General features: G+C 43.2%; 1 protein-coding gene across 2 annotated transcripts; it reads right to left on the bottom strand.

The window, feature by feature from the left end:
- Positions 1-5,560: 5,560 nt before the first annotated feature.
- On the bottom strand, positions 5,561-12,821 carry ankrd49 (ankyrin repeat domain 49). Of its 2 annotated transcripts, none has more exons than XM_085409872.1 (3): positions 12,666-12,821; positions 9,918-10,139; positions 5,561-6,135 (listed from the first exon to the last, which is right to left on the bottom strand). In XM_085409872.1, the coding sequence occupies exons 2-3, from the start codon at positions 10,128-10,130 to the stop codon at positions 5,659-5,661; spliced, it is 690 nt and encodes a 229-aa protein (XP_085265998.1). In that variant the 5' UTR covers positions 10,131-10,139; positions 12,666-12,821; the 3' UTR covers positions 5,561-5,658. The 2 variants fall into 2 exon arrangements, with proteins under 2 accessions (XP_085265998.1, XP_085265997.1); XM_085409871.1 differs by having other exon boundaries at positions 9,918-10,136; positions 12,666-12,814.
- Positions 12,822-15,839: the final 3,018 nt, after the last annotated feature.

Below are 15,839 nucleotides of genomic sequence, written 5' to 3'. Positions count from 1 at the left end.
TGCTTCAAGTAAGCAAATAAAGCAAATATTACAAGAAATAGAAGCCTTTTAGCAGCAGCTTTGGATGCTGAAATACCTGCAGGAAGAGAGGGAGTGAAAGAAGCACAAACTACAGGAGACACAAACACCACATTACACCGCGTTCCAAATTATTATGCAAATTGTGTTTAAGTGTCATGAAGATTAAATAAGTTGTTTTTCAATTAAACCCATGGATGAAATTGTGTCTCAGGGCTCTTTGGATGACTAAACTCAGTCTTGGACACCTGTGATCATTAGTTTGCCAGGTGAGCCCAATTAAAGGAAAAACTAATTAGTGAGAAAACTGCACTCTGCTATTCAGACCGCGCAGCCCATCAGAATGCAGTCCTTCAAAAACACCCAATATGCTGTTGTAAACGGTGCCTTAATAAAAAGCTTGGCCCAACCAGGAGAGAGACAGAGACATGAATATTGTGTTAAAATGCTCACAACCAACATGCAACAGAGAATTTTTGCTGCTGTGAATTCACAGTATTATAGTTCTGTGACTCATAAATACATCCATGTCTCATGACTAAGAAGGACATTGTAGGTACTTACAAAAGGAAGCCGCAAAAAACCTAAAGTCTAATCACACCTCCTCCCTGGTTTTCCCAGTTTGGCAGTGCCTCAGTCAGATTCCTTTTGAAATTCTCTTCTGAGTCTTTTCGTGGCATTGAGAGTTAAAGTGGTGGGTTTGTCCCACAGAGCAGATCACTTGTCATTGTGTTCAAAGGCGTCAAAGCAGCCAAGGAGTGTGATAAAAACCGGATGACGTGTCTGCTTCTGCTATTGTATTTTGTACTCGTGATGCTTTTTAACTCCCGACACAAGAATTTGGTGTCAGCACAGATACTCAGTGATAGCTGACAGCTTAAGTCTGTATTGGTTTTTTAACCTTTCTCACAGCTTTGTTATGGTCGTATGTGGTTTAAAAGGAACCCTGACAAGTTACTCTAAATATGTTACAAATTATCTCCACTACATAAAAACATACTTGAGAATAACTAATTTTTTTTTTTGTTATTCATTAAATCTTTGTTGTTTAAAATTGTTTTGGAGCCGTGGGAGCGGCCATGTTTTTGTCGCACACAATGCATTCTGGGACGATGACATGTGGTTGTCGGCAGTATAGGCGCTTTCGTTCAGCTAACCTGTTTTGTTTTTTATGGTGTTGCATTGTGATCTCCTATATAAGTTAATTGGTATTAATTAACTTGCCTATTAGTGACCTAGTTACGACTTGGTAGACCAGTGCTATACTGGTCATGGAGACTAACAAGGGCTGCTCAAAGAACTGGAATAAGACATACGGCTTCAAAGTTTTGGTACATTGTGTTGCATGGAATATCTGTAAAAATAACGATATTGTAATTTCACTGTATAATAAAAATTAGAATTCTATTAATGTTTTTATCATGCTGTTATGTGATACTATGGATAGCTGCTGCCATAAAATTGAGCTCTTTACAACAAACGCTCTCAGTCGCCGTTGCCATTGGCAGGCAGCAGCCCCATAGACACCAGTAGTTTTCCCTCACTCTCGCGTCCTCGTGTGACAGATTGTTTTCATCTTCATCTAAACTAAGTACTGGTTGACTATTTTCATCCTCTCTCTCGGTTTGTTCTGGTTCAAACTGTGATGCGGTGCAACCGTATGATGACACTACCCAGAGTGTATTGAGAAGTAAATAACAATGGCGGCCTACTTGTAAATCGGTTATATATACAGGGAGTGCAGAATTATTAGGCAAATGAGTATTTTGTCCACATCATCCTCTTCATGCATGTTGTCTTACTCCAAGCTGTATAGGCTCGAAAGCCTACTACCAATTAAGCATATTAGGTGATGTGCATTTCTGTAATGAGAAGGGGTGTGGTCTAATGACATCAACACCCTATATCAGGTGTGCATAATTATTAGGCAACGCCCTTTCCTTTGGCAAAATGGGTCAAAAGAAGGACTTGACAGGCTCAGAAAAGTCAAAAATAGTGAGATATCTTGCAGAGGGATGCAGCAGTCTCAAAATTGCAAAGCTTCTGAAGCGTGATCATCGAACAATCAAGCGTTTCATTCAAAATAGTCAACAGGGTCGCAAGAAGCGTGTGGAAAAACCAAGGCGCAAAATAACTGCCCATGAACTGAGAAAAGTCAAGCGTGCAGCTGCCAAGATGCCACTTGCCTCCAGTTTGGCCATATTTCAGAGCTGCAACATCACTGGAGTGCCCAAAAGCACAAGGTGTGCAATACTCAGAGACATGGCCAAGGTAAGAAAGGCTGAAAGACGACCACCACTGAACAAGACACACAAGCTGAAACGTCAAGACTGGGCCAAGAAATATCTCAAGACTGGTTTTTCTAAGGTTTTATGGACTGATGAAATGAGAGTGAGTCTTGATGGGCCAGATGGATGGGCCCGTGCTGGATTGGTAAAGGGCAGAGAGCTCCAGTCCGACTCAGACGCCAGCAAGGTGGAGGTGGAGTACTGGTTTGGGCTGGTATCATCAAAGATGAACTTGTGGGGCCTTTTCGGGTTGAGGATGGAGTCAAGCTCAACTCCCAGTCCTACTGCCAGTTTCTGGAAGACACCTTCTTCAAGCAGTGGTACAGGAAGAAGTCTGCATCCTTCAAGAAAAATATGATTTTCATGCAGGACAATGCTCCATCACACGCGTCCAAGTACTCCACAGCGTGGCTGGCAAGAAAGGGTATAAAAGAAGAAAAACTAATGACATGGCCACCTTGTTCACCTGATCTGAACCCCATTGAGAACCTGTGGTCCATCATCAAATGTGAGATTTACAAGGAGGGAAAACAGTACACCTCTCTGAACAGTGTCTGGGAGGCTGTGGTTGCTGCTGCACGCAATGTTGATGGTGAACAGATCAAAACACTGACAGAATCCATGGATGGCAGGCTTTTGAGTGTCCTTGCAAAGAAAGGTGGCTATATTGGTCGCTGATTTGTTTTTGTTTTGTTTTTGAATGTCAGAAATGTATATTTGTGAATGTGGAGATGTTATATTGGTGTCACTGGTAAAAATAAATAATTGAAATGGGTATATATTTGCTTTTTGTTAAGTTGCCTAATAATTATGCACAGTAATAGTCACCTGCACACACAGATATCCCCCTAAAATAGCTAAAACTAAAAACTACTTCCAAAACCATTCAGCTTTGATATTAATGAGTTTTTTGGGTTCATTGAGAACATGGTTGTTGTTCAATAATAAAATTATTCCTCAAAAATACAACTTGCCTAATAATTCTGCACTCCCTGTAAAATGTGCTTAAAAGGAAAACATTTGGCGTATTTTAATTCCACATATATATTATTGAAAGCACATACATATTTTAACACAAACATGTCTTAATAGCCGGGGTTCCTTTTAATGGTCATTGCCTGAGAAAAAGCATGCAGAGAAGAAGATCTGTAAAACCTTGTCACACAAAGTAAGAAGCTATTATTAAAAACTTTAATATTTAGCAGTAACTGAAAAGAAAAATATTCTAGTTGCGATCTATGTTGCACACAGCATGTTTAAACTACTTTAACTGTTGATGCCAGAGGTCAGAGCATAACCAGACTGCTTTGAGCTGACAGGGAGGCCAGCAGTAAATCAAATATTAACTCAATGGGAACTCAAAAATTAAACCTCACTTTAACTAGACAGCACCAAATCACAATAACAGTCGCTCAGTTTTATCTGTGTCACGGCCCATGGCTCGGCATCCAGGGAGCCGTGGGAGGCTACGGTGGCCACACCCTCGGGCTGGGCCGCCTCCAAACCACCTACGTCTCATCTGAGGCAATCACCGGAGGACTACTTCAGCCAGCTCTGACAGCTTCTCTTCGCCAGTCCGTAAGTCTCCTCCCAGTGTGACCAGCATTCGGCGTGGAAGCTTGTGGCCTCCCTCCCTCCCTAGGATTCCCTTCACGGGCACCTCTCCCCTCCAAGCTCCACGGTCCTGCTCTACCTGTAAGCCTCGGCAACTTATGAAGTCTAGCTGTTCATTTCTTGACAACCTGCGTGCTGTTAACTGTGTCTCCCCTTTCTGTTGCAGTTTCCCCACGGTCCCGATTACGGTGCTCCTGGGCTCCACGCTCCTCGTTTCCCCCCGTGGTATGAGCCTTAGTTTTTCGTTTCCTTAGCGTTGTTAAAAGATTCTTCAGTTCAATAAAAACTTGTACATAGTTCTGAGCTGCGGTGTGCTGAGTCTGCTTTGGGGTCCTGTTACCTGAACACTCCGTGTTCTGTGACAATCTGGATTTACAAGCTGGAAATTAGAGGTCATCCAGGTCTTTATGTCTTTAAGATGTTCCTGCAGTTTAACTAATTGGTGTGTGCTACCTGACTTCCGACTTCATAGATAAACCTGGGTATCATCTGCAAACCAATAAAAATGCATGCTAATGATATTGCCTAAGGCAGGGGTCCCCAATGCCAGTCCCTGCAGGTTTTAGATCTCACCCTGAGTCAACACACCTGAATCACATGATCAGTTCATTACCAGGCCTCTGGAGAACTGCAAGACATGTTGAGAAGGTAATTTATCCATTTAAATCAGCTGTGATGGATCAAGGCCACATCTAAAACCTGCAGGGACACCGGCCCTCGTGGACTGGGATTGGGGACCCCTGGCCTAAGGGATCCATATATAATGTCAGCAGAATCCTAGAACCCTGTGGACTTCCCATTTACATTAACACATTGGGGTTTATTAGATATGATTCAAATCACAGCAGTGCAGTATCTATGGCATGCTCTAATTTCTATAATAAAATATTCTCAACAGTATCAAACACTGCACTGAGGTTTAGCCATACAAGCACAGACATAAATCCACTGTCAGAGGCCAAAAGAAGATCAGTATGAATATTCACTAATAAGCATAAGTTACAACCAAGTTATGCAGAAAAGCATCTCTTAAAACATGTCAAACCTTAAAGCAGATGGGCTATAGCAGCAGAAGACCAACCTGGATGCCATCTCTGTCAGCTAAGAACAGGAAATTGAGGCTACACAACAAGTTCACTATAACTGGACCATAGAAAGTAAAAAAACATTGCCTGATCTGATAAGTCTCATCCATCCTACCTTTAATCAGTGTTTCAGGCTAGTAGTGGTGTTGTAATGGTGTGGGTTATATTTACTTGGCACATTTTGGGCACCATAGTACCAAGTGATCATCGTTTGAGTACCAGAGCCTACTCGAGCAACAAATAAAGTGGCTAATGAGTGTAAAAGTTAGGCCCTACACAAATCCAAAGAAAACCTTTCAAGGTTGAAAAAGACTTTTAGTTAACAGGTAGATACTAAAATAACTACTCATATATAATGGTTTGAATTTCTAATATCTAAATGTCACTGAACAATTGGCACTCAGAAACACAGCTTGAATCTTATCACAGCATCTTTTCAGCTCCTCAGAAATCCTGCAATTTCAGGTTTAAAGAGACCTTTTTTTAACCTGTGGTCTATTGCAGAATAAAAGAGAAGAAACTTTCAGTCTAATTGTAAAGAAGATGAATTGGAGATTTGACATTCACGTTTATTATGTTGCTTCAAAAGGAAACCTGACCATGAGCAAGACATCAATACTAATGTGAAAGCCTGTGTGGGCCTGTGCTTTTGTTCATGAGATGGGCACCACATTCACATAGTCTTCCACCATCTCAAACATAAAGTGATGGGGCCCACTACGTCGAGCCACCTCTCCGGCAGTCTCCCCGCTGCTGCTGCGGAGCCCCGGCTTCAGATGGCGCTGAGAGAGCAGCAGCTCTAAGGTGTGTCTGGAGTCTGTTTTTGAGAAGCTTGTGTATGAAGCAGCGAGATGTAATGGTGTGAGTCCACCGTTGGTCTGGGCGTTCAGTTCCGCTCCGTGCTGCAGGAGACAACTCGCCACAGAAACGCGGCTCCAGCGGCAAGCGCTGTGAAGGGGAGTCCAGCCGTCGATGGTGCGGGGGTTGACCTTAGAGCCGCCGGCAAGCAGAGCACAGACGACTTCGATGTGACCGCTGTATGCTGCACGGTGCAGGGGAGTGTAACCATCTTCATCACAGCAGTGCACCAGCGAAGGATCAGCAGCTAACAAACTGTGGACTGTGGCAAGCTGAAAGAAAACCACATAAAGTGATTGTAAGAAAACCTTTCATTTGAGCTGCTCTTTCTCAAATAAAACTTCATTTCTGCAACATTGATCACAAGGTCGGCTCCATTTGTGCTTCATGCAAACTTTAAATAGTCACATAAGCACCTTCGTTTATTTTTTACTTTGCGGTAAAGGCACCAAAAGCTGTCAAAGGACCTGATGCAGCAGTTTGATTTTCAGACTTTCTGATACCTCTTCAGCAAAGCTTCGGTTTAACCAACAAACTGATACCAATAACGTAGGCTAACAAAGAAAAAAGGTCAAAAGGAACACTCTGCAAACACTTGTCAACTAGTCTCTGAGCAGTGGAGAAACTTTAATATAAACTGGAAACGTAGACTGTTCAGCTTCAAAGTAAAGGTTACCCATATGGAAAAGATATATATAAATCTTATAAAGTTTGTATCTGTCTTGTGTGAAACTTGTATGAAAAGCATATAAGAGTGAAAACAGATATAAGATCCCTTGAAAAAGTATATAATGAAACTTGTATGTTTTGGATACTTACTAAAACAATGTATGAAAGTAATTAGAAAGTGGCCACTTTCATGAGTAATCACATATAAGTTTTTACTATTTCTTTTCCATATGGGTATGCCTCACCACTGTAACTACAGACAGACAAAAGATTAATGTAGTTACTGTGATGTCACCAATTTTTAAACCTTAAGATAAGCATATTTGCAGTTGCCATTTTGATTTACTTCAGTTCCATTTAAGTGTTTTTTCACCGTATACCTATTTTAACTACTGACTTCCAGCAACCGGTTGGCAATAAACAGTCTTTCCTTGCAGCTGGTGGTTATCAGGGAGTTACCAACCTCCTGCTATGCCTGAGTAACTGGGGCCCAAGTCCAACTGCTAAATACAGCGCAATGCACAAATTATGATTTAAAGACAGTAATGTCAGACTGAAAATCACCCTGCAGGAGGAAGAACTGCTGTTTAAATTATATTCACACATGCACTGTAGCCCCGGATCAGGCGTCAAAAGATCTTCTCCCTGCCAGCTTCCTTGTACAAAGTCAGTGCAAGGTCAAACTGAGAACACAGAAGGCAAAAGCTCTGGGAATTTACAGCAAATGAGTGGGTGCTGCGCATCCTGCCTCCTACATGCTCTACCCAGCTTCTTAGCTCCAAAGTTAAGCTGACTTGTTCCAGAGGTGAGAACAATGAGAACACATCTGATGAAAATCTCCTGCTGTGGGCTACATGTACAAAAAGGAAACTCTGGACAGCTCCATGAAATTATTCTCCTGACATTATCAGGACTTACTGTCTGGAAACTGCTCAGCTGAATTCTTCTACTCACTTAATCAAGACAAAAATCAAGAAAATTTGTCATGACTCCAAATAACTTTGAATTATTTGGGAATTTATTCCACGCACGAATCTTTTTCAATTATGGTGTGTTGAGGGAAACTGCTGGATGTGACAGTGTTATAATGCAAATAATGAACTTTGATTAAATTAGGCTGACGCAAGTTTAATTATCTGCAAGTGTATATTGTTTTTCATTCAGCTTTTGTGCTTTGTCTTTTTCGGGAGTTCAGGCTGTATTAAATGCAGCTGTGTTTCTGTGCTGCTTCCTGCCTCATGGTGTAGAAAGTCATGAGATTTTTTATTCCTCGGTGGAACTTCTGCAATTCTTGACATTTAATATTGAATTTACCACAAGTCTCAGACAGCAGGTTACTCATACAGCTATACTGGTGCATTAGTATATAGTTCTATCATTTTTAATCTAGACGGTCACTTTGTAAACTCTGACTGTGTTTTGTTTTTATTTTTTATATAACTGGGGAAAAGGTATTGATGCCTTCTGAGTATTAAAATTTGAAATTCAAATATAATCACTGCTGCCTGTGAAATATTTACAACTAATTCACGAGTTCCCATTTGTGGTTAGAGAGCCATGTGTAATTTTAACTAGAAGAAATAATCATTAAAAAAAAAAAAATCAACATTCAAGACTATTTATTTACACTATTTAACCTTCTCAAGTGGAAACAACTTAAAGGATACCACAAACCATCCTGTGTGTGGTCAACGTCTCCGTGGGATTAGAACAAAAATCTGCCAAAATAAAGGATGCATATGATGAAACTGTGCTTTTATCTTTGTATTTATCCTTAAAGGTGAAGTGTAAAAATAAAGTGAATATACGAAGCTGATTAGTTTTGCCATTGCTCTACCCTCACACTTGGATGATGTCCAGCTTCAGCCAGTAGGAATTTTATGCAGTTACGATTAGTTGCTGCTTAGATCTCGCAGCAGGCCAGAGATCTGTCGGGGGAAAATATTTGTTTGACAAACATTTGACTTTAATGGAGTGACTTTAATTTGTGTCCCTAAATGCTGTAATTACTATTTATTCAGCTCTGCTTCTATCCTGAGATGAAGACTCAAAGGTCATGACTGGTTTGAAATTCATAAAGCATCAGCTTGTGTTGTGATTTTTTTCCCCAGTGTGTGCCCCCAGGACTTTAATTCAAACTTGAATAAATAGTGTCTAGTAATTGACCAAGAGGGATGCTTGGCTGAGAAATTGCAGTAAATAGACGTGGCAGTCAGTGTATCCTGAACTAAAATTTAGGGGAGACATCAGCAACAGCAAAGACCGGCGGCTCTATACCTTCAGTTTTCATTTCCCAGTGACCTTTAAAATAAAAAAGCTCATGCTTTAAAATAACATAGGTTTCCAGAGGAGTAGTTTTACTGTCAACAAATAGTCAGCAGCAGATGCTACATTGGATAACTCAGTATCTTACAAAGAAAACCAGCGACAAAGAAGGAAAAAGAACAGACTGATCCGCTCGCAGCTGCTGACTGCAAAGAGGAAGATGATGGGGAAGAGGGCAGGAGTGTGTGAGGGGGAAGCAAAGTGCTGCTTTTAAGATGACAGCAAAATGTATTTTTGTGGTATTATGTTGAGACCACTGAAAGCTGCTGTCGCCATTTTCACGACAGGAAAAAGTCATTTGCAGAAGAAGCTGTACTGCGACAGCCGTTTAATCTCGGTACAATAATAGTGTTAACTCGTTTCCTGGTCACTTCTGAGACTGCAGCGTATTTAGGTGAACTTTGTATAAGTTTGGTATCTTTAGTTAAGTAAAGGTCATCTACAGAGAGTTGGGATCAAAACGGGTAAAATTCATCTTAAACTACCAAAAAAAAAACCTACAGTAGTTGACAAAAGTGAGCTAAACTGCAGCAGCACAAGATGTTCATGTTGATAGATGGTTAAAAAAAACTGGATGCCCAAAGGATGAAAATCAAACCATGTTTCAGTTTAAAGACCTGAATGACTGATGATACCGTTTGTGCTGCAACAGATGGAAGAAAAACTCAAAGTTTAACTATTCAGGCTACAATATAAACGAGGATATTATCTCCTTCCTTTGGGTTCTACTGTAGTTCACGTGAAGAAGGAAGGAAATGAGAAGCAAAACAACTAAACTTTTCTTTTCTTTTTCTTTTTTTTTTTTAAACGCTGCAAAAACGAAGATGAAGCCAGAAGGGAATTGGTACCAGTTGGCACCAGGAAAAACTGGCACTTTGTTTCAATAGATTCACACTTCAAATTAGATAGCCTGTCAGCAGTGACAGTAGCTCACTGTAAAACAAGGATGGAAAAGATTTTTCCCCATACATAATATCATTTTCACAAATTTCCTTGAAATAATAATATTATTTTAAAGCTCTACCGCTCACCCCTAATCTGAAAACAAAACTGGACTTACGCGATTGTTTTCTGCCGCCCACAGAATGAGCTCGTTGGGTTCATCTTTGAGAGCTTCCTCCTTTTCCAGATACCACTCCTCACTGTGCTCCCTCTCCTCTGGCTCTTCTTCATCGTCCTTGCTTCCGGTCCACACGCTGCCAGACCCTCGGGGGATCAGGTGTCCGTGTGTGTCGAGAAGCTCGAGCTGGTTAAAATCTTCTGGAAACTCCATCAGTCGCTGCTTTGGACAGAGAAGACACGTCAGAGTTATTAGTTTGTTCCTCGTGTTAAGGTTGAAGTAGACACAAACACCAGTGAGCCACCCAAAGAACCAATTAATTTCTACCTAGTGTTTGTGTAAGATATGATCTACCAGATCTTTAAAATGTAAGTGTGCAACGACCTAAAGCCTTGTGGCTCATTTATTTCCCCCAGTTCTTTATAGACCGCATTGGATAAAAAATGTCCAGCATCATTAGGATTACAGAAACATATCCAGCTGCCGGGCTCGGGCTACCTCACTGCTGACAAACAGTCATTATAGAAGAATCTGGCATGCACAGATGGTTTCATAATTATTTTTGGTCTGTTGCTTCTTAAATTTGATATTCGCACCTTTAAGAGTAGACAAACAATAAGCCATCACATCTGTTGTTCCCGTCAGATTCTTTCTTAGCTGCGGCACTGACACAATGAGGGAATTAATGAGTAGAAAAATAATTAAAACCTATTTTGGTAACTGGAAAATGTCAAATATAGACCTTTCAAGTTTCTCAAATGTGAGCTGTCATTCCATTATTCCTAGTTTGCAATATCAGAATGGTTAATTGACTGGCAGACTTTACAACAGAAACCATTTTATCGTCATTTTTGTTATGATCAGACATTCTCGCATCAGGTTTTTAGCTTTTTTTTTTTCCTTTCTCCCTTTTATGTCAGTCTAAATTAAATCTCTCGGGTAGGACAAAGCTGACTACTCTCAGTGGCTAAAAAATAATTAACTGAAAAATTACTGAAAGGGAAGTGATGAAAATTATAATTGTATCAAAGTAAAAACAATGTTTAATTTTACATGGTGTGAATCAAAAAACTTTAAGTGATTGCTGCTTATTAAAATAGGGTTAGGACAATAAATCGGATGAGTTTGGGTGACTCAGGATGTTAGAGCACAACCCTGGTTTGACAGTGCAACTGTTGTGGGTGGACTCTCAGTGCAGAATACTGTAAATGTCAGAACAAAAACAAACATGCTCCTGTTCAGGGGGCTTATCTTCAGGCTTTGATGTTGGGAACTTCTGTTTGGTCACCCGGTTGTCGCGTGAGGCTCCGCTCTCATCATTAGTGACACTCAGGATTGAGGAGAGTGAAAGGGATTTCCAGAAAACTGCACTGGAAACGGTCCAGAGGTGCAGAGAAAGGTGACTTTAAGAGGCATCAGGTGTGGTTTTTTTGACTAGGTCACTCCAAACATTTTTGTTTTGGAGCCGTTAAGAAGTGGACTGCAAATCTTTTTCCTGCTGCAGGACTCAAATGTGTTCAAGCTTCAGGGCATGAATGTCAGACATTCTCCTTCAGAATTTTCTGGTAGAAAGCAGAATTCATGGTTGCATCAGTTACGACAAGTCATCCTGATCCTGAAGCCGCAAAGCAGCCCCAGACCATTACACTACCACCACCATGCTTGACTGTTGCTACAATGCTCTTTTTATGAAACCTTTGACTCAGTCCATGGAATATTTTCCCAAAAGTCTAAGGCATCATCAAGATGTTTTTGGGCGAATGTGAGACAAGTCGTCGTGTTCCTTTTGGTCAGCAGTGGTTTTTGCCTGTTTGTTGTTTTGCAACCTCCTGGATAAGTCGTTGATGTGTTCTTGGAGGAATTTTGGTAAGCTGGCCACTCCTGGAAAAGTTCAGTGGTGAAGCTGGTCATTTCTAGACAGTGCCTCTCACAGCAGTTTGCTGGAGTCCAAAACCTTGGAAATATCTGTGTAATAATTTCCAGACTGATAGATGAGAAATTGTTTCTCAGGAGTTCTCGACTTTCTTTAGATTGTGGCATGATGTGTTGCTTTTAGAGATCTTTAAATCTACTTCACTTTGAAAAACAGGTTCTATTTACATATTTCATAATTGAAGAGGTCCAACAGTAACCAGGTCTTTGCATGGCTAGCTTTCCAAAAAAATGTGATTAATGGCTTTGAATTTGTGACTTAACAAGGTGGGGAATTACATTTTGACAGTGGCCGGTGCGGTTTTTATAACTTTTGCCCTTAATAAATGAAATCACCACTTACATACTGCATTTTGTATTTACTCGGGTTACCTTTGTATAGTATTAAAATTTGCTCATCGTTTCACTTGACTGTAAATGCAAAAGAAAAAAAGCCTTGTTAACCTGACTCATGTATATTAAAAATTTATTATCTTCATCAATGCTTCTTCAGCATTAAGTCTTTATTCATGCTCAAATGTAAAGCAAAAATAATGTAGGGTTTAGAACTGGAGCTGTAATGCAACTCAATGAAAATAAAACATCTTTAAGGGGTCCTAAATGACCTGACAACGACCCTATTCCTTGAGAAATGTTCACTTAAAAATGAACATGACAACTTTATTAGGAGACCTCCAAAGGTTGATTCTGTTCATCTGGACGGAGCGTTTTCAGTGGGAGAAACGTTTCGTCACTCATCCAAGTGACTATGAGTGAAACAAAGGCGTTAGATTAATTTTACAAGCAGTTCACGACATTTAATTCACACTTACACACCTGAAACTGTTCCGCCAGATGCCGTTGTTGACATTCCGCACCGTGACGTATGGTGGCCGTGTTTTGACGTCCACTATCTGTGAAGCACCGCTCACAGACACGAGTGTAACTGCTCTAACTGCTAGCATAGAAAAGCAAAGCGAAGTACGTTTCACCTCGTCCACACAAAAACACGCTGCAGTGAAGACAAGCGGGATATGTAGTTCTTCGCCTAGTTAGCGCCAAGCAGACACGCCATTGAAAGACTCCATTACCCACAAACGCTCGCGGAGGGTTACTTCTTCTTTTATTCGACATCTGGTAGTAAAACTGCTGCTTCCGTCTGGCAGAACAATTGGTGCCGGTGTTATAAATACAGATTTATTAAACAGTTAGTAGTGAACACGGAGGAAGTGTTGAACATACCGATATCGATACTTTTAAACTTAAAAAGGTAGCTAATGTAGGGGAGAGCAGTGTGCCATGGTTTATGAGATGAATTATGATTAGTTTGCAAATTCTGATCACTAAAGCACTGTGAGTTTTAGTTTTCACAATAATTTCCTAATAAAAACAAACCTGCTTTTGATTTATTTTGAAAATATATTTTATGGCAGTCATCTAAAAAAAATTTTTTTTAAACACAATTTAGTGGGCTACATACCAAACTTAGAGGATAGAAATAAAGTATTGTAACGATGATTAAGTGTTACTGGACAGTGACATGTTGGTTTTCTCTGCACACTGTTGTTGTTCCTTTAAGATTCATGTTTGGTTGGGCTGCAGGAAGTAGTGAGGGTGGTGTACAGGAAGGGGTGGGGGGACCTGGTTGTTCTGTGTGTGTGCCAGGCTGAAGAGAGGTGTAGTTCGAGAGCGCTTCCCCCCTGAGTTAACAACCCGCTGGCTTATGTGCCGAATAAACGGACAAACTGAGACCCCAACCGTCTGGTTCTTGTGAACGTTACATTGGTGTCAGAAGTGAAGAAAGAAAAAAGAACCCCAGAACGCCCGAGACCCTGTTGCCGGCGACGCTTGCCGTTACGAGACGAGGATGTTGCCGGGCAGGATTAAGAAGGAGACGGAGGAGAGGGAGGTTCGTCCGCGCTCGCCCGCCCATGGAGTGAGGGAAACGGCGCTGCGGCTGTCTGCCGAGGCTGGATTTTCTCCAGGTTTGACTAGGCTCGGGAACTGTTCGCACAGCGGCCGCGATTCCGGCGGGAAGGAGTCGACCTCGCTTGGCGCGCCGTCACGTGATGTAAACAAACATGGCGGCGCCCAGCAAGCTGCAGCGAATATAAAAACGCCTAAGTTCAGCGGCAAGACGCCATGGGAAGTGTTTATCGCACAGTTCGAGCTGTTAGCTGTTGCAGCTGGCTGGTCTGAGGAACATAAAGCTCTCCAATTGGCTTTGTGCCTGTGTGAGGATGCAGCTGCATGCCTGCTGCTGCTGACCGAGGAGCTCTGGTCGGAGCACTTCAGAGGCGCTTCGGGCAGTATAACCAACCAGTGCTGCTGAGGTCGGAGTTCCACAACAGACGCAGATTGCCAGGTGAGCCCCTCCGCATTTTGGCCCATGAAGTCGAGTGCCTTTGCCGGAGGGCGTATGACAGCATGCCACCATCAGTGCAGGCGGAGTTAGCTCGGGACCAGTTCCTGCAGGCCCTGAGCCCTAAAGAGCTCCGCATGCAAACTCAGCTTGCTCGGCCGGCCACACTCAGTGCAGCCCTGGAGCTAGCGTTGGAGAGGGAGATGCTTGCAGGATCCTCTGGGGGCGCTGACGACGCACACGTGGTGAGGGCTGTGTCAGCACCTGTGGAACAGATGGAGACGCCAGCGGGCCTGTGCAGTTTGGTGCAGACAGCTTCGCTGCAGTCGCCTTCCCCTCGGGCTGGCCCGCACCGCCGACCTCAGAGCTGCTGGGGATGTGGACAAGTCGGACACCTCATCAGGCAGTGCCCCAAGCTTGCAGCGGTTCAGGGAAACGCCCACGGGCCCGTGTAGGCGGGAGTACACGGGCCTGGGAGAACGACATCCCCACGCCACCTCCACCCGGTGCGGCCATCACTGTGGGCTGGACCCAGGTTGGCGGCTTTTGCCATGTTCCAGTGACGATTGCGGGGGTGTCCTGTACGGCCCTGCTGGACACGGGATCCAATGCAACGCTGGTCCGACCCGATATTGTCCCAACCGGAGCTGCTGTACAACCGACTAACGTGCAACTTAAGACTGTGACCGGTGATCTGGCCCCAATGAGAGGGAAGGGAGTGTTCCAGTTCAAGGTGGGGGACCTCGGTGTGTCTTATGCTGCCTGGGTGGCTGACGTGCAGGACGCCTGCATCCTTGGGCTGGATTTTTTACGAGCCATTGGTGGTGTACTGGACTTAGGCAAAGGCCTCCTCGTACTCCCTGATGGGAAGAAGGTGCCGCTTATTCCTCCCCCGGTCTGCACAGCATCTGCCGCGGCGTCCACCTCCACCGCAGAGACCCCTGCAGACCCGCCAGCAGAACAGCGAGCGGAGGAGGAGGAGGAGGAGAGGCTCTCAGCAGTGAGGAGTATCTGGTCAAAGAACTGTGAGGGGCTGACTCCACAGCAGCAAGAGAGTCTATGGCAGGTACTAAAAGAGTTTAGTGACATTTTTGCCCTGAAAGAAAGTGATGTTGGCTTGACACACTTGGTAGAGCACGTCATTGAGACCGGGGATGCCCAGCCTATTAAAGTGCGCCCCCGCCGCCTGCCCCTGGCTCATCAGGAGGCTGCAGACAGGGAGCTGTGTGAAATGATGAAGGCGGGCATCATAGAACCATCTGATAGCCCGTGGGCCTCCGCGGTGGTGATGGTGCCTAAGAAAAAAAGTCCTAGGATGCGTTTCTGTGTGGACTACAGACCACTCAACAAAGTGACGAAGAAAGACTCTTACCCCCTTCCCAGGATTGATGAGTCCCTCGACTTAGTAGCCGGGTTCTCCTGGTTTTCCACCCTGGACCTGCGGAGTGGCTACTGGCAGGTGCCACTGTCCCCGGAATCCAGACCGAAGACAGCCTTCTGCACTAACAGGGGACTATGGCAGTTCAAAGTCCTGAGTTTTGGCCTTTGCAACGCTCCTGCGACCTTCGAGAGGCTCATGGACAGTGTGCTGGCTGGCGTCCCACGGCAACGGTGTCTGGTTTACCTGGATGATCTTCTAGTGCACGGGA

Source organism: Rhamphochromis longiceps, linkage group LG6, assembly GCF_057381845.1.
Source record: "Rhamphochromis longiceps isolate RC_006_pf linkage group LG6, R_longiceps_female_GT1.1, whole genome shotgun sequence".
NCBI classification, from domain to species: domain Eukaryota; kingdom Metazoa; phylum Chordata; class Actinopteri; order Cichliformes; family Cichlidae; genus Rhamphochromis; species Rhamphochromis longiceps.
This window is presented reverse-complemented; position numbering and strand designations above follow the sequence as displayed.

Excerpts from the sequence above, each read along its gene's own strand:
- ankrd49 (XM_085409872.1), bottom strand. The coding sequence starts at position 10,130 with ATGGAGTTTCCAGAAGATTTTAACCAGCTCGAGCTTCTCGACACACAC. Across the intron at positions 6,136-9,917 it reads GGGCGGCAGAAAACAATCGC|CTTGCCACAGTCCACAGTTT; the intron begins GTAAGTCCAGTT and ends GTTTTCTTTCAG.